This window comes from Oreochromis aureus, linkage group 10, assembly GCF_013358895.1.
Source record: "Oreochromis aureus strain Israel breed Guangdong linkage group 10, ZZ_aureus, whole genome shotgun sequence".
Taxonomy (NCBI): domain Eukaryota; kingdom Metazoa; phylum Chordata; class Actinopteri; order Cichliformes; family Cichlidae; genus Oreochromis; species Oreochromis aureus.
The window spans coordinates 991,732-1,011,305 of record NC_052951.1 but is presented as its reverse complement, the minus strand read 5'-3'; the positions used below and the strand labels follow the sequence as shown (position 1 = coordinate 1,011,305).

At 42.6% G+C, this 19,574-nt stretch overlaps 1 protein-coding gene across 2 annotated transcripts in view; it reads right to left on the bottom strand.

Annotated features, from left to right (window-relative positions):
* Positions 1–17,559: 17,559 nt before the first annotated feature.
* hlcs (holocarboxylase synthetase (biotin-(proprionyl-CoA-carboxylase (ATP-hydrolysing)) ligase)) overlaps positions 17,560–19,574 on the bottom strand; it is a 50,667-nt gene continuing 48,652 nt past the window's right edge. For both annotated transcript variants that reach the window (XM_031758979.2, XM_039618128.1), the window contains exons 10-11: positions 19,178–19,391; positions 17,560–18,519 (exon numbers count right to left, since the gene is read on the bottom strand). In XM_031758979.2, the coding sequence (XP_031614839.2) occupies positions 18,348–18,519; positions 19,178–19,391 (386 nt within the window). In that variant the 3' untranslated portion in view covers positions 17,560–18,347. The remainder of the gene's footprint in view (positions 18,520–19,177; positions 19,392–19,574) is intronic.

Genomic DNA, 19,574 nt, shown 5'->3' with positions numbered 1-19,574 from the left:
CCACCAACCCTCTGATTAATAGGCGACCTGCTCTACCAGCTGTGCTACAGCAACCCTTCACTGCTGCACACTGCTGCATTCGTCTTTCCCTCAACCTTGACTAATCTCAGTCTTGATCCTAGGACTGGGACCCAGCATTTGGAGTTTTAGGTATTATTTCTGCATTTCCTAGTTTGTTTTCCTCATATTTAAAAACCCAGGTTTGTGACTACCTCTAGTCCCAGTTTCTGATCATTTTAGTCCTGTCCTGCTCCATTATTGTTTTTGTTGATCTGTCAGTTGCCAGTTGTTATAAATTTAAGTCTTGTCTTATGACAAGTCCTGCTTTGGGGTCCACCTCCTGGCTACCTGCCACACAGTGGTTATATGACAGTCTCCCAGTTCCTGCTGATAAAAAGCATCCCCAGAACATGATGCTGCCACCATGTTTCATTGTAGGGATTTGTGATGAGCGGAGCCTGGTTTCTCCAGACATGACACCAGAAAGTTCAGTCTTTGTCTTGTCAGGCCAGAGAATTTTTTTTTTTCTTATGGTCTGACAATCTTCTGGTGCTGTTTGGCAAACTCCAAGTTAGCTGTCATTTGCCTTTTAATGAGGATTGGCCTCCTTGACCACTCTACCATTCAGGCCCTCATTGGTGGAGTGCCGCCGAAATGGTTGTCTGGAAGGTCTCCTCTTTCCACAGATCAAGCGGAGCTCTGCCAGACTGACCCTTGCATCAGTACAATCCTGTCTTGGAGTTCTACAGACAATTCCTTGGACTTCATGGCTTGGTTTGTGCTCTGACATTCACTGTCAACTGTAGGACCTTACATAGACAGGTGTGGGTGTAACCCTAGTTATTAAGGGTTTCAGGGCATTATCATTGAGGTTGAATTTTTTTTTTCATTATCAAGTTTAATTAAGTAAAATTATTTTGAAATAACTGAATAGCCGGTGTTTATGATGTCCCGATGGTCTGTAAAGTGTACAGTTTGGGAGTACTGCCTCCTTGCATTTGCCCTGCAGCAGCTACGGAGATCAAGAAGAGGGGGAGAGAAAAAAAAGTCAGGTCCTCTGAGTGAGAAACATTGTTGCCTTCTTTAGTCGGATTTTGCTGAGGAAACAAGCTGCCAGGCAACTGTTGTTTAGTGGGAGGAGAGTTTTATTATTGCTGGGATTCTTCTAGTTGTGCTAAGACGCCACACCGTCGCCATTTTGAGGGTTCAGGAGAGCCCATTTTGTTGTTTACTTTTCTCAGGTTTTTCGGGTGTACCAGTCCAAAGATGGCGAGCCACCCCTCCAGGATTTATTGAGATGATTGATCTGAGAAGAAACTGAAATTCTTTGGACAAGCCTTGAACTGTACAAATTCTACTTAAGTCTCAGGACAGAGTTGCACTTCACTGCTCCTTTGCACATTCTACAAGGAGAGATTTTATTGCTGGACTCACACAACTTAGAGATGTGGGCTGAGTCACATCCCCCGGGGGTGTATTCTGTTTATTATTTTCTTGATGTAATTGTTTTTTTATTGTATATGTAAGTGATTATTCATGTTGAGATTATAAGGTTGTGAAGAAATACAAGTTCATCAAACCTCATTCTCCGAGTGTTTCATTAGTCATCCAGTTCGCTCTAGCAGTCGAACCATTGCAGTTGGTCCAGTACCCATGAAAATATTCAAATCTGTATCCCAACTATTAAAAGGTGTTACATGTACTTTCCAATCACATCCAATCAACTGAATTTACCACAAGTAGACTCTGATCAAGTTGTAGAAACATTTGATAGATGAACAGTGGAAACAGGATGTACAACAGGTACATAATGTACGTGTTATGTTTTTGTTCTTTAATTTTACTAAATGTGCAAGACTTTGAAGCAATTTCTTTAACATTGTCATTATGGGGTATTGTGTATAAAATCTTGAGATGAAAAAGGAATTTTAGAATAAGGATTCAGTTTTAGAATATGACAAACACTGAAGCACGTGAAGTGCTGTGAATACTTTCTGAACTAACACATAATGTTTTACCCACCGACAGTGAATAAGTTGAGATCTAATTTAAGCTTCTGCTGAATTTTACACAGAAAAGCTTTGATCCTGATGATTACAGCAAACAAAGACCAATTCAAACCATTTTTGACTTACAAGGGATCTAGTAGGAAAAAGATAATCAAATATTTCCCCGTATTGCCTTACAGAGCTACTTTGATAAATACTGAAATAAAGTGTTATCCTAAGATAGTAACCTTCTCTGTATTTTTTATGAACATCAGAAGGCTCCTCGCCTCTTCCAGCCGGACCTCTCATACTGCTCGTCACAAAAGGGGATGTTGAAAGACAGATCCCTGTACCCAGTGACCCCTTGCAGGGAGACGAGCTCCAACCTGAGACCTGAAGGAGTTCAGGTGTCCTGCAGCCCCACTTACAATCTGACTCTCCATTACCCATCCCATCATCAGCATCTGAACGTTCAGAGCCAGCTGCCCAGCTCAGTTCCCTCCTCTCAGCTATCTCAACAAATAATCGGCTCCCTGCATAGTAAAGGGGCTGAAGGATGGAACATCAGCAACTCCACAGCAGCCAACAAATACAAAGGTTACGTTTTTATTTAATTTTATTTATAGTCTAGGTTTCTTTGACTAAATCTCATTCTGACATTCCATATTCTTTACCATATTTTATCTACTCTCCCCCAACCCCACTTCTGTTAAAACCACCTCAGTAGAATTGCCACTGTGGTGACCTAACACTAAGCCATTTGTGGTGGAAGCAACCTGGGGCGTCAAAGATCACTGGGCAGGCAGGACTCACTTTTACAGTTCAGTGATTTAATTTACAGTGATAAAAAATTAAAATCCACAAAGATGTTCTCCCAAGAACACAATAGCTCATCGCTCTCTAGCAAGGGTCTCTCCAATACAATCTGTACACAGGGAAACGGGCAAGTTTCTCTCTCACAGGCAAGTGGCAAAAACAGTGGTAAAGGAGCCAGGCATCACTAGCTGTTTGAAATATAATGGTCCAGCGAGGACTGAGGGTCTGTTGCTACCTTAAGTAGTGGCTATAAACGAGGACGTCAGGAACAGGTGGACAAGGCGAGCAGTTCAGGAGGTTGAAGAAGGATGAATTGATCGCTCTGGCAGGAGAAGAGGAGGTTTCGCTGGAGGAAGGTCTGGCTAAACCTGCAATTGCGCTGCACCTAATGGAGGTTTTGTGGCCAGAAGTGTGGTTAGAGCAAAAGCAATGTAGAAAATTGGTGGAGGAGAAAAGTGACAGCAAATAATGGAGCAAAAGGAGGGAAAGAGTTAAAAGAGGGAGAGATAAGCCAAATGAGAGGTGAAAAAAGCTAAGGAAGCCAAGGTGATGATAGATTCGATCTGAATAGAGCTCGTGTTTTTATGCCTTCATTTGATGAAGATGCTGTTGATGTGTTTTTTGAGATGTTTGAAAAAGTTACTATAGATAGTGGACGGCCTGAAGACAAGTGGGCTTTGATGGTTCAGCGCAGTAGCAGCGCTAGACGCCACTTTTGAAATATGATGCCTTCTTATGGTAGGTAGGTGTTCCGGAAACTTACCGCAGGCAGTGACGTGAGCTGGGGAGACAACCAGGCGAGTCTTATTTGGATATGTGGCATAGACAGGAAGTTGCTTTGCATTGTTGGATAAATTCATCTCAGGCTTCTGGTCATCATCATAAGTTAAGGGACCTAATGCTGTTGGAGCAATTTAAAGTGAGTGCTCCCAGGGAGGTTGACTTTTATCTCAATGAACGTGATGTTGTGAGCCCCCGGAAGGACACAGAGTTGGATGATTGTTATGAAGTTGCCCATGGATTTAAGATGGGAGTCAGTCTGGGGAGGGGGAGAGTTAATGAGGATAGGAGTGAGGATGGTCCATATGGTCAGGGTGGAAGCAGGACCTGGCACCCGTCAGGACCAGAAAAGAGTTTGATACAACAGCCCAGTGGATCAGCTCTATTCCAAAGTAGGAGCCAGAACTCTCCTGTGGAGCTTCATTGTTATTGGCACCATAAATTAGGTCACAAGAAAAATCAGTGCCCTGGTTATCAAGAAGGCAAAATAATACCAGGCCGGTAGGTCTGTAATAACAGCTCGGGAGTCTCTCAATGAACTACAAGGATATGATGGATTGTCTGTGAAGGTTCTCAGTCATCCAGGTCATCGTAGTCAAAGGAGTTTGCAAAGAAAAGCGTCTGGACTTCTTTGAGTTGCTTGAAGACGTTTCACCTCTCATCCGAGAAGCTTCTTCAGTTCTAAGGTCAAATGGTCGAGAGTCCCAGATTTAGACCCAGTGGGAGTATCCCCCCAAGGAGGGACAAAGGACCCCCTGGTGATCCTCTAATCACATGCGCCAAGGTGTGAAAGCGGGTGTGGGACCTAATCAGCCAGGGTTTCGGGTGAGCTCATTGTGAAACCTGGCCCCACCCTATCATGTGATTTCCTGAGGTCAGATGGCCCAGGATGTGAGTGGGCGTTAAGGCGTCTGGGGAGGGAACTCAAAACTGGATTATAGATGGCAGACAGTTGGTGTCGTAAACCACCGCCTCTGTTCAAAGATGGTCGCTCACAGTGGACATAGATGGCCTCTTTCACTCCTCTTTCAAACCATCTGTCCTCTCTGTCCAATATGTGAACATTGGCATCCTCGAAAGAGTGACCTTTATCCTTAAGATGCAGGTGGACTGCTGAGTCTTGTCCTGTGGAGGTGGCTCTTCTATGTTGTGCCATGCGCTTGTGAAGTGGCTGTTTGGTCTCTCCAATGTAGAGGTCTGGGCATTCCTCACTGCACTGTACAGCATACACCACGTTGTTCAGTCTGTGTTTTGGAGTTTTGTCTTTCGGGTGAACCAGTTTGTGTCTGAGTGTGTTGCTGGGTCTGAAGTACACTGGGATGTCGTGCTTGGAGAAAAGAAGATATGATGGATTTATTTCCCAGGCCACTGTCTCCCACAGTTCATCACTGTGCGAGGTGTAGGAGGGGTCATGAGATCCTACAGGTATACAAGCTTTACCTGAGATCTGAGCTGGTTGCAGGCTTTGTAATGTAGCAGAGTCACAAAATCTCTCCTTTAGATCTATAGATTTGATTATGGGCAGTGATGTGGCCTGGGTTAAAGTTGCTCTGTCTGTCAGTGATTACCCAGTGGATTACCCCAAGACAAGAGAGCTGGAGCTGGAGTTCCCTGAAGTTTTTCCTGTGTGGCCCCCCTGTGGACCACCCTTTTACTAACCTCTCTGATTCCCTATTAAGCACTTGGAATGGCTGCGATGTGCAATCTGTTGATGGGAATAAAGCTTGTGTGGGTGTAGGTGATGACCCAGGAATGGGTGCTGTTCACAGCCGTCAGAAGAGATAAACAGGTCATGTGAGTAAAACATGAGGAGGACCCTCTGAATTGGGAGTCTCTGGTGCAGAAGCAACAGAATTATCCTTCCCTGGAACATGCTATGAGGTCAGCAGTGTCAGTGCAGGAGGCTAAAGATGTGCCAAAGTGTTACTATTTTCATAATGACACATTGTTCAGGAAGTGGAGGCCTCCTTCTAGGCCAGCTGATGAGGACCGGGCTATAACGGAACAAGTCGTTTTGCCAAAGTGTTATCGCCAGGTTTTGCAGTTGGTGCATGCGTCATTGTTTGGACACATGGCTGCAAAGAAAACCTTGGAGAAACTTAGCCAATACCTATATTGGCCTAGTATGTGGAAGGATATGAAATTATTTTGGCGCCGCTGCCATGTTTGTCAGGTTGTCGAAAAGCCAAGTGTATCTAACCTAGTAACACCATTACAACTTTTTCCTGTTGAGGAGGAGCCTTTTGCTCACATAATGGTTGACTTTGTTGGACCTTTTCCCAAGTCCAAGAAGGAAAATGAATATCTCCTTACTATTTTGGATCTGGCTACTAGATATCCCAAAGCCATACTGTTAAGAAATATAAGGGCGAAAACCATTGTAGAACATCTTGTTAGGTTCTTCTCTTGGGGTGGTTTGCCCCTCTCTATTCAGTCTGACAGAGGTTTGAACTTTACCTAAAATGTATCAGCAAGTGATGGCTGAGCTGAAGATAGCACCCAGGTACTCTTCCACATATCATCCACAGTCACAAGGGGCCATAAAAAGATTTCATGCAACATTAAAGAGTATGATAAAGACTTTCGTGGTGGCTCATCCTAAGGAATGGGATGAGGGCATTCCTTTTCTTTTCTTTTTTTGTCCTTAGAGATGCTCCATAAGACCTGGGCTTTAGCCCATTTGAGTTGGTCTTTAGACATAAAGTAAGGGGGCATTACACTTGTTTAAGGAGAAGGCGGTTAAACCAACGGTACCTGGAGATATTCTGCTTTCGCTTCATCTTTTAGGGAGAAGTTAAAATCAGTTGGGGAGGCCGCTAGCAAACATTGTCTGCAGCTAAGGTTCGAATGAAAATATGATAATAAGGCAGTGATTAGCACCTTTGGCCCAGGAGACCTAGCGATTAGCGCTCCAGATACAGTGAGTTCAAGAGTCCGATGGCTTGTGGGGAAAAGCTATCCCACAGTCTGGAGGATCGGGCCCTGATGCTGCGATAGCGTCCGGATGAAAGGACAGAAAAGAGTCCATGTGAGGGGTGTGAGGGGTCAAGCACGATGCAGGAAGCCTTACTCTTACTGATGCAGCGCTGTGGAAGATGTCCTGTAGCAGAGAGAGAGATGTTCCGATGATCTTGGCAGATGCTTTAACGATCCGATGTAGCTGGCTGAGGTCGCAGACTTTACAGTTTCCAAACCACACGGAGATGCAGCTGGTCAGAAGCTCTCTATGGTGCTCCTGTAGAACATGGTGAGGATTGGAGGAGGAAGGTTGGCCCGCTTCAGGCATCTCAGGAAGTGGAGGCGCTGCTGGGCCTTTTTGGTGTTGGCGGTCCAGGTCAGGTCGTCTGAGACCTGGACCGCAGGAGCTTGGTGCTGTTAACAGTCTCTACCGTGGAACCGTGGATGCTGAGTGGTGTGTGGGTGGAGCAAGTCATCCTGAAGTCGATGATTAGCACTCCAGATACAGTGAGTTCAAAAGTCCGATGGCTTGTGGGAAAAAGCTATCTCACAGTCTGGAGGATCGGGCCCGATGCTGCGATAGCGTCCGGATGGAAGGACAGAAAAGAGTCCATGTGAGGGGTGTGAGGGGTCAAGCACGATGCAAGAGGCCTTACTCTCAGCTTGGTGCTGTTAACAGTCTCTACCGTGGAACTGTGGATGCTGAGTGGTGTGTGGGTGGAGCAAGTCTTCCTGAAGTCGACGATTAGCACTCCAGATACAAGACTGAAGACGTGGCTTTGCCATGTGAATGTTTTGAAGGCATATGAGGGTCCAGTAGCAACAGTAGGCTGTGTTGTCTCTGACCAGGCTGACTGCGGTCAGGATGGGGCTGCAGAGGATCCTTCAACTGTCTCATCCCCACATAGCAAAATTGGTATGGCCCAGATCTGGCCCACACAATGTGCTTACACATGGCCCACATACCGCAAAGAATGACGGCCCTGTGGTGGCCCAGACCTGGTTTGCCAGAGGTGGCCCACACATGGGCCAGCACAAGGCCAGTTGCAGACACACTGGAGGTCCTGTGCTGGCCCATGTGTTATCTCTGGCAAACCTGATCTGGGCCACCAAAGGGCCGTCATTCTTTGCGGTATGTGGGCCATGTATAAGTTGTGTGCAGCCACGGGCCAGTTGCAGACACACTGCTAGCCCTGTTCTGGCCCAGACCAGTTTCAGCTCTGGCCCCAGATGTCAGCCTAATCTGTACCTTAATCAAGCCATGTAATAACCAGAGATGGGCAGTAACGCGTTACTTGTAACGCGTTACTGTAATCTGATTACTTTTTTCAAGTAACGAGTAATGTAAGGGATTACTATTGCAAAAACGGTAATTAAATTACCGTTACTTTCACGTAGGAACGCTGCGTTACTGCATTACTAAAACCATGATTTTTTCCGAGAATGTCTCATGACAGTGACGTAAGCGAGTGCGTCGTTCGTGACAACAGCTGTCTGTATATCAACAATGGATAATAGTGCGGGAGAGAGTATGAGCATGCAGCGTTTAAAGCGTGGAAGTACTGACCTTACTTTGAGTTTGATTCCATAAAAAGTGACAAAAACATTAGTGTCCACTGTTCACTGCGTGGGAAGAGAACTTCTTTTTAAACCCCTAAACTTCCAAGCAAGCACCGAGTGCGCTACGACGTAATGTGAAATTCACAGAGAAACTCGCGGATTCTTCCACTGACCGCTGCGGCACACCTGCACCAGGGTAAACCTCTGCTTGCCCCACTCCTGCTTTATAGGTGAAAATAGAGCAACAGGACTGCTAGTCTTTGATTTTATTTATTTTCTGCTGTGTTTTACTTGCATCTATTTGAAAAAGTGAGTGTAAACACAAAAACATATTTTATTTTATGTGCTGGAATGTGCAGAAAATAGGTTTAAATGTTAAACAAATTTCTTCCAGTCAGAGAATGTTGCATATAATTTAATTTTTGCTTGATGCATAAAGTTAAAAGATTAAAACTAATAAAACAAGTTTTAAAAAGAGACTTTTCCAGTTGATTACATTTTGTATGATGGATTATGCAGAAAAAGTGGAATTGGGCTGAAAGATCTATCGCTTTATTACCTATTCAGGTTGTAAATCGTGTTTTTAAAAAGTAACTAAGTAACTAAGTAATTAATTACTTTTGAAAATAAGTAATCAGTAAAGTAATGGGATTACTTTTGGGGGGAAGTAATCAGTAATTAGTTACTGATTACTTTTTTCAAGTAACTTGACCAACACTGGTAATAACAACATGTGCCGGAACATAATAGTGCAAAAGTAACATGACGAAACTGTTCAGACAGTGAAGGGACTGATTCTTACATAGCGCTTTTCTACTCTCCTAGATTACTCAAAGTGCTCTATACAACATGCCACATTCACACACTTTCTCTAAACTGAGTGCTTTCTAACTACATTCACACTCTTGACATGCAGACTGGAGGAGCCAGGGATCAAACCACTAACCTTCCAATCAGTAGATGACCTGTTCTACCTCCTGAGCTACAGCCACCCACTGGCAAGCATGAGTAAACCGTCACTAGGTTTTGGATAAAGTGTACACTCACAAACCTGTCAAATCTGCATTTGAAACGTTGGCTACTATAGCAGTATAGTATTGCAACATGGCATTTGGGTCTTCTAACTAAAATAGGAAAATAGGAACATAAATAGTGCCATCACTGCCAGACATGGCTCACATACACTCTGCCATGACATCGGTCAGTCAGAAGTGCCAGCTTGATGCCAGATCTGGCCCAGACTTGTTTTGTATGGGCCTGGGCCACATAAACCAAACCACAATCGACCTAGATATGGCATGCCATCACATAGACAGTGCCATCTATGTCAGGCCTTGCCCATATCTGGATGGCATACATCTTATCATGCCAGAAGTCAACCAGCAGTGCCGGCTTGATACCAGATCCGGGCCAGACCTGCTTACTATGTGGGATCTGAGGTTGTTAATGCCAGACTATATAACACAGAGGCCAGAGCAGCTCTTGTGGAAGAGCTGAAACACTTGACTGAGTGCCAGAGGTAGGAGGTAGTTGACTGCTATTCTGAGCTGTTTCAGGATGTGCCTGGAAACTCTGATAGGATTGTTGATGATGTGGATGTGGGAGAGGCAGTCCCAATCAAACAACATCTTCTGTCCCTTCACAAATGGAAGGTGGTGAAGGAGGAAGTGCATTATATGTGATTGAGCCAGCAGATGGGGCGTGGAGCTCACCTGTAGTGTTAGCTGCTAAGGAGGGGATGCCAGATCATTTTTGGAAGGTGAATTTTAGGAAGGTCAGTCATGTCACGAATTCAGATGCTTCCCCATACTTCGGCTGGAAGACTGCATTGACCAAGTGGGTAGGGCTAAGTACGTAAGGTCGATCTTTTGAAAGGGTACTGTTAGGTACCACTGACGGAACGTGTTTGTGAGATGTCAGCATTTGTGACTTATGATGTCTTATACCAGTTTAAAGTGCTACCAGTTGGGATAAGGAATGCTTGTGCCACCTCCCAGTGCTTGATGAATTTTGTCATTCAGATCTTTTTTTTTCCAAAAAGAAAAAGCCTGCGCTATGAGGTGAGGAAGACGGGAGAGTGAGTCCTGCAGCTAGAAGTATGTATTTTTCCATCGCTTCACGTCCAGGCTTAGAAGAGGCAGCTTGATGGCAAAGGTGCCCACAAACAGGTCTCCCAAGAACACAAAATAGCTCACTAGCTCTATGCAGGACAATCTGTACACAGGGAAACAGCAGTTCAGTTTCTCTCGCAGAGGCAAGTGGTGAAAGCAGTGGTAAAGGAGTTGGGCTTCACAAGCTGTTTGAAATATAATGGTTCCAGCGAGGACTGAGGGTCTGGAGTTCTGGTTCTGCACAAATCCCAGACTACACAAACACAAGTAGGAAGTCCATATTGAAGCCAACAGAATCATTTTTTGTAGTCTGGTGTTTTTCTGAATTGTTCTGTGTTTTCCAGGTTAGCCAGCTTGTAAAGCTGATGCTATTCTGAAACGCATTCGGTCCTCTTGATCTCTGCAGTGTTACAGATAGGCTTTCAATGGCATTGCCACTCACACCAACAACAGAAAGCTGTAGCTGAAATTTGCAAGTAACAGTGTCCATATTCATGTCCACACAATTCATGTTGTTTTCAGAATGGAAGAATGTTAAACTGAGGCTTAGTCTGCAGTAGTGAATGCAAGCTCAGCGTGGAACAGAAAGGAAAACATGCATTTGTCAATAACATTATAGGTGGATTCATTAAAACACTAAGTGACAGTCTGACATTTTATGAATAACACTGTAAACTCCTTAGGAGTCATTCAGCAGAGTGCTCATGTCATTTTAATTAAGGTGTAAGCCAACTTCTGAACATGTCTTCTCTTTAATAGGGCCTGTACTGGCAGCTGACCGTAGGTACCAGGATGATTGTTCCAGTGGAATGAACCCTCTTTCAAACAGCAGGCTGAAGGACGAATTCTGTGAACATTACACACTTGTCCATACCAAAGTTTGTCCACATGCCCAGCCTCATGCCGCAAAGGGGAGTAAAGCTTTAAACCAGGACATGCAATATTATGCAAAAGGTGACAGGGCCCTGGCTTGCCCTGTGCTCAGCAGCCTGGTACTTGGTAAAGGTGAGCATGGTGGCCTGTTGCATGGCATAAGCCAGTCGCTTCCTGTGCAGATAGTGCTTGAGCAGAAGAAGATGCTCTGTATGATGGAGACCCCTTACAGTCATGTTGCTGCAGAATATCACCAACCTGCTGACGACCAGCAGCAGTTTGGAGCTGCCACGGAGCCACAGTCCAGATCTGCAGAGGACATGCGAATGCTGACAGGTATAGGGGCTCCATATATGTCTTTAAACTTTCATCAAGTCTTGGGCAAACCTGGTCCTATTAAGGCCTCCCCTGTTGCCTCACTGAGCAATATAACAGATGGCCATTGTTACCAAGGTAAAGAGATGGTGTCTTACAACTGTACCAGCCAGAGTCCCAGCTCCAGCTCATCTCCTGAGAGCCACAGAGAGACCCCACACTGCACTGGCACATCTGTCATCATCACAAATGAGAGGTGACCCAGAAAGAGAAGCAGGCTTTATCTGTGTCTGCAGACATAGCTCTGACACTGCAGCTGAAAGCTGTTTTTCTTCCATCATGTTAAAACAGAAGGTTTAGAACTTTTCTGTAAAGCATATGTAGTAATGCAGCGTTTGAAAGTGTTTTATTTCCTTTCTACTGAATGTTATTTGATCTTAACCTAAAGACTTAAAGACGGAATAATGTCTGAATCCTGTGATCAGAATATTTGAAATGCAAATATTACTACTGTTACTTCAGTCATTTCATAGCAGGAGTGTTTGTCCATGTGTCACTTCCATGGGAATATGTCTGTGAAGGTTCTCAGTCATCCAGGTCATCGTAGTCAAAGGAGTTTGCAAAGAAAAGCGTCTGGACTTCTTTAAGTTGTTTGAAGATGTTTCACCTCTCATCCGAGAAGCTTCTTCAGTTCTAGGGTCAAATTGTGGAGAGTCCCAGATTTAAGCCCTGTGGGAGTATCCCCCCAAAGAGGGGCAATGGACCCCCTACCTGATCACACGAGCCAAGGTGTGAAAACGGGTGTAGGTCACAGTCAGCCAAGGTTCCATGGGAACAGTTTAGTCTCCAGCTCATTTCATTGTTCACCTTCATTTTCTGTAACTCTTGAACTTGTTGTCAAACTGGTAAAGTTTGATCTTTTTAGTCTGCCTGTGTTTTAGCTGTGCTGTGTTTACTTAATGTGCTGCCATGAATACTGCATAGCAGACATGTTGTGAATTTTCATATATTTATTGCATAGCTGAAATTATTCATTAAAACTCAAAATATGATAAGTCAGCGACCAACACAGGATGAAACACTATTAAAACTCAAATGTGTGACAAATCAGAAGACTATATTGATATTTGATTTCACTGTTAACAGTTGTCTTCTAACAGGGGCTTGTTTCAGGGTTAGGGTTAGGTTTACTCCCATAAATCGAATCACGTTGGTTTGTTTATGATAACACTCATTCTATGGCTGAATAATGACGACCAAAAACGTAAAAACATTTGCCAAAAATTATTATTATAAGTATTCTAGTGTTCAGCATTTTAACCCTAAATATTAATGTTTGTCTGCTTGTGTTTTTTCATCCTTTGCACTATTATTTTTTTTTTATAAACAATAATTTCCTGTGAAAGCAATCAAATTAAAGTCAAGCGTAATAAGCCGGGTTTGTAAGATTATATTATTTCATCAAACGAGGACTGGTATAGCTTTGGAAAGAGACTGATTTGTTCCTGTTTCCTGATGGTGTGTTTAGTTAACCTGTTACTGACCGCAGCTAAATTTCTACTGCATATTCCTAATTTAGCCAAACACTTTCATTCCAGACTGTACCACACTATTAACCTGCTTTACACCAGCATGTCAGTAACATTTGTAATTTATCAAAAATTACATAAATAAACCTATTTTAAAAAAAAACAAACCCATGACACGAGTTCTGTTTGCTATTGTTTCAAATCAGTTCCTCCTGTTTCTTTATGTGGTCATTGACAATCTGTCCATAACAAAGTTCAGCGCTCCTAAATTTAAAGACGTTTTTAAGTCAAACTAAGTTTTCTAGTGGATACTTTGTTGCCACCTCAACACAAATATGAGTGGTCATTGCTGCCCTTCCTGTTCAAACACAGTATGCAGACATTTTTTACACTGTATTCTCATCAATTTGACTTGTGTTGTGTTATGCTTGCTGAAGACTGGTGCAGAGTGGAGGCACAGGACAACATGTTCAGGCTGCTGCATCGTGTGCAGTTTCCATCTTTCTCCTTTTGCAATGCTTACTTTCACATGGAAATTTTGGAGAAGCACAAATACTTTTGTACAACTCCTATTTTTCAGCTTTCTAAGAGCTTTAAAAATGATCTGGATATTTATGAAGTTATTGGTTTCTTTGCTAACAATCACTGACACACACCTCTGTGAAGGAGGAGCAAAATCCTTTTGCCAGCTGAGGATTTCATGACTATGGCAATGATGGGCTTGATTGAGTACCAGTAAACAGGACCTAGTTTACTGGAGCTAGTGTAAAACCTTTCAGTCCTAATAGGTCCTGAACGAGCAGCTAGCGTTCGTGCAGATAGGGTGGCTGTAGCTTAGGAGGTAGAGCAGGTCATCTGCTAATCAGTGGTTCAATCCATGGCAGGTCCAAGCTGCATGCCAAATATCCTTGGGCAAGGAACTAAACCCAAAGTTGCTCTCCAATGAATGTGTGGGAAAGCACTTAAGTGTAAAAAAATCGTGCCTGTGTTAATGGGTGAATGAGGCATGCTGTATAAAGCGCTTTGATTGATTGATTATGCCTTTAATTGTCACTTGCAATGTTACATGTACATGTTACCGACCATACATACATTGTACAAACATCACACTGGGAAGACAGGTCAGAGAAAAACAATAAAATACACAATACATGAGGGGAGAGGAGGAGAAAAAAAGCTCTACCCAGACTTCAATTTAAAATCTACCTTCTGAAAAGTCATCACAGCGCTTTAATGGTCTGAACTGTGTGTGCGCGTCCACCAACGAGGCTGTACATGTGTGTCACACACTTAATACAAAAAGGGAGCGCTTCCTTTTGACCTCAGCCACCTGCAGACTTGAGTTGTTTAATAGGATGTTGAGAGTATGGATCCAACAGAGAGCCATTTGCTTAATAATCTTCAGATTGCTTTTGGCACCAAGAGCAGCTTAACGGTGTCTCTTCACCCCTTTTACTTAATATATCTCTGCTTGTCTCACACAAGGACCCGTGGGCTACAGGACTGAGAACAGAAATGACCTTCATAATATTGTGATGGTACAGAAGGATGAAGGAAGAAAGGCAGTGTTCATAAAGTGTTCATAAATAATTAAGACTGACCTTTTATCTCAGAGATTAAAGATTAAATGATCTTTGATTCAGTTTTGGTGAATTTGTGCACATCAAGTGTAAATCTGTGTGCATCGGCACACACATCTGTTTACATTATGGCTGAATGGTGCAGTTGCTGCACTGGTATTTTTAATAAACTAATCTAAATGCAATCACAAAGAGAACCAGTCCGTTTATGCTGTGAATGAACCGACAACACTGCAGTAGTGTCACTATGATGACTTCCATAATGGCCTGTTATGTCTGAGATACAGGAAGTTTTGAGGTCCCGTGAAAGCATCATGCTGCGTCCACTTTGCACATTTCCTTTGACATTGCCACTTCATCTGGAGAGGAGAGCTCAGCAGTGTAAGGTGCTGGAGACAAATGAAGAGTCATGAAATAGATCTGTGTGTGATCACATCAGCCTCATGAGAGGAACACTCGACTGGTACGTATATAATACCAACAAGCCTCACCTAATCACACACACACACACACACACACACACACACACACACACACACACACACACACACACACACACACACACACACACACACACACACACACACACACACACACACACACACACACACACACACACACACGATCATCTCTGCATTCTACTTTTAAATATCCTGGGAACCACAAGTAAACCAGCAGTCTGAGAGAGAAGTGGTCTGTTCAACAGGTACGGTACTATGAGGTCTTTAAGATAAGATGGGGACTAACTGTTCAAGCTCTTGTATATGATGAGGAGGATTTTAAATTTGCTTCTGGATTTAATAGGGAGCCAATGAAGGGACGACAGTATGGATGAAATATGCTTTCTCAGGATTTTGGATCAACTGAAGGCTTTTCAGGAAGTTTTTAGGACGTCCAGATTATAATGAATTACAATACTGAATACTGCTTTTTGCCCTGTGGTACGTAACCCAGTAATAGAGATAGGGGGATCATATTTAAGATTGAAACATTAATAAATGGCAGGACTTCTTTGAGTCTTGTAGGAACGGGGTGTAAAAGACATGCTGATGGTTTCGAGGAAGGAATAATCAAAGCTAACTCAGAAACATAAACTGGAGAGAAGGAGTCTAACTAAATATCCAACCCAGTGTCATGGAAATACAGGGGGAGATAATATATTTAAATCCACAAAGTCGATAGTGAGCAAAAACCTTATAAAGTGCATTACAGGGTCCTTAATAGCCAGAAACAATGAAGCTAGGCTCCTAATATGTATTTACATGTAAATGTGTTAATAATGTCTGTTTAAATGCTTTCCCATGGTTATGATGATCTGCCTCTGCTGTTCCTGCAGCTAACTGCAACTCCTGCATGTGTGTATACATCACGTTTTGGAGAAGCAAAGCATGAATGGACATGGTGGACCGGCGTGTTTATTCGACCCTTTGCTTGTAATATCAATTTTACTAAAAGCAGCTGTGCATAATGTTACGGTTATGGATGTTTTTATCTAATGATTAAAACTTTAAGTGTGAAAAGTTCATGAAGTCTAATTCAGGTTAAAGGAATGGTTGGCAGACTTTTGTTCACCCTGGCTACAGTGCTGAGGGGACGCCTAGAGTCGATCTTTTTCTTAAAGTAATGAAGAGTAAGATGGTTTATGAAGGGTATTTTTTCTGAATAGATAAATAAACTACTTTTTCAGAGTTTTATCAGAGTTAAGTACTTCTGACTTTTTCCACAGTATTCAGAGTTATGCAGTGAAGATGTAATACTATTAACAAGATAATCAGCCTCTGTGGGAGTAGTGTTCACGTAGCTGCTCTTTTCTGTGTTGGTACAGGGCACTGAAGATAACAGTGGGTGGATTATATTCGTAATCCACTGTTAGTTACAGCACTTTCAGAATGACATCTGCTGTGATGTATTCCCCCCAAAACTGTAAATGTTATCAGGAAATAATCACACAAAAGAGGAAACACTGTTAAATGTTCATTTTCTACCCTTTATGTCAAAACAAGATCCAGAGTGACATTAAAGTGGTGGGTGGGTTCTTTTGTATTTTGAAGAAGTCTAACATTGAGCCTATATAATTGAGTCTAATTACTACAGAGTATTGGGGTCCCATTAAGAAAAAAATATAACTGATCTTTTTGAGATTAAAGGTGGAATTCCATTTCAAGAAAAATGTTGTGGAGATTGCCACTGCTGCTATACAGTCTACAAAATGCCTTGGGAAGATGAGTTACTGTTTTTATTTACAAGGAAATTATTTATCTTTCTAGGAGATAAGCACAGTGTGGTGATAAGTATAAAGATGCTGAAAGGGTGTTGCAAAAAGGAGAATCTGATAAGAAAAAACAAACAAACTTGGAAGAGTTGGGTGGATTTCCCAAGAGTCAATAAAGCCCACACAGGTTTTTGGACACCACTCAGACAGCCACCAATTGAAGGAGAACATGCAGCTAAACATGTCACTCGTTGGGGAGGGGACCACAGAAAACTACGGGCCCACATTTTTTTGGGGCAAAGTTACACACTGATTTAATATTAACCCTATCTACCCATGAAGCCAGATAACACACACCAATTAGTTAAACTGCAGGAATGTCTTAAAGACATTAATCTCTGTCTCTCTTCCACAGCATGTCTTTATCCTGTCTTCCTTCTCTCACCCCAACCAATCACAGCAGATGGCCCCGCCCCTCCCTGAGCCTGGTTCTGCCGGAGGTTTCTTCCTGTTAAAAGGGAGTTTTTTCCTTCCCACTGTCGCCAAAGTGCTTGCTCATAGGGGGTCATATGATTGTTGGGTTTTTCTCTGTATGTATTATTGTAGGGTCTACCTTACAATATAAAGCGCCTTGAAGCGACTGTTGTTGTGATTTGGCGCTATATAAATAAACTGAATTGAACTGAAACAGAATAGTGATGTCCAGTTGACATAAGTGGGTGTCATTACTGCTGACGTGAATTAAAATTTTACAGAACTGAGATTCCCCTCCGTGAATCGCAACTTTAACGTGGTGGAGGAAAAAGCAATTCAGAAGACCATTATCTGAGTCAAATGGAGTGTTTGTTTGACAATTTTTATTCAAATAGTCATTTACACGAATGCAGGACGTCAGGAGAGTGGTGCAGTGAGTGTGAGAGATTGTCAGGAGGACAATGATCCTAAACAGTGCAGTTAAAGCATACCTGGAAAAACATACAATGGAACACTGACAGTCCTGGAATGGCCTTCCCAGATCCTGAAGCTCATTACTGAAGCAGTGGGGGGATCAAAAAAATGAACAAAAAGCAGCTAACATCCAAAGAAAAGCTTTGTCAGTGACTTGCTAGACTTTTCAGCACATCTTTATCCTCAGGCCTTTCAGGACACTCCAGGGTCCTCCATATGCCGGAACATTATAAGCTTCCCCTGAAAATCATGATTACAGAAAAAAGGGTCTAACCAGGAAATAGTTTAGGTAAAAAGGAATTGACATAAAACGTGTGTGGAAATCTTTATTTTGCTGAAAATAGCAACAGTCCAAATTGCACTGTTCACTGTTTTCATGGAATTGTTCTAGTGACAGGTACAAGATTTATTTTGAAAGACAAAATGAATATACATTGTAAGACATTAACATCATTTAGTAGTCCCAGACCCGCGCACCAGTCATTACCAATGTAGAGATCTCTATATGATTTTTCTCTCTTTGTCACTACTGTATGTTTCTGAACAAGTAACCTGACCAACATAAAAACATCTGGTTAACATGGTCCACACACACACACACACACACACACACACACACACACACACACACACACACACACACACACACGATGAGTCTGTGCTTTATGAATTTGGTCCTAATATGTTTTGATGACCACCAGATTCTTCAGCATGTCAAACGAGTTTCCATCCGGCTCCACTGAGACCACACCCTGCTCCTTGCTGTGCACTTGGAGAAAACCGTTGTGGTCCAGACCCATCACCTGAACCTCTGGGCCGTCCTCACTCCAGAGACGCACCCAGGTTCCACTGAGGTCAGAACAAAGAGAGCAGTTTTTACAGTTTAAATGTGAGTGTGGTGTCTAGTAAACTTAATTAAGTTCAACAGTGGTTAAAACCCAACTCCAGAGCCACTTTACTCTTACATGAAAAACAAAACATGTCTTCTGTTTCAGGATTTTATGTGCCCCTTTTTTTTCCTTTTTCTTTTTTAAACACAGTTTTGTTCATGTTATGTACTTCTGAATGCCCAATGGAATATAAATTAGATTTGACTGCATTTTACTAGTGTTTGAGAAGGATACGTGTACATAAAAGATTAAAAGTCTATTAACAGGCGAATCAGAAAAAGAAAGTTAAATATGACTGAATGAGATTTAATCACAAGATAAAGAGAACACATGTAATTGCCTCAATTTGTATCCACACAAGAGATTGTTAAATATTATGTAATTTGTAATGAGTGAGATATATGACATTACAGTTTCCCTGTATTAGAGACTGGGTCAGTAAAAGCAAAAATAAGAAGTGGTATCATAAGGATACTTGATTTGAATCCGGTCAGTGCATCTCTAGACTGAAAATCGCCCATTAAATCCTTGTTTCCATGTTGCTGAAAGAAAGTGTGTGATCCTAAGTAAAAGTGAAATCTTAGTTCAAAGCATCAAGAGTTATCTACGTTACACACCTGTGGAGCCATCTCTTGTAGTAGGTGGGCAGGACAGATTCTGGGCCTCCTTGCTGGAAGCTGTCAATAAGGGCCTCCAGGCAGTTGACAGTCCTCGCAATGAGCTGGGCACAGCTGAGCGGCTGCAGGCTACAGTTGTGCTGTAAGTTGTACGACTGGATCAGGTCATTGATGCACACTGTTGGGTTGCTGTTTGTCACATTAAACCCACAGCCTGTAGGGAAGAACACGTTTAAGAGATAATTACAATATTCTGAGATAACCTGGGTTTGTCATTATGGCACCTTGATTCTTTTCCTCTTTAGCCACTATGTTGTAGAGTTGCTGCTGTACTTGAGGGATTGTTGTTATGCTGGACAATCCAATTTTGGCAAACTTTAGCTGTCAGACAGATGGC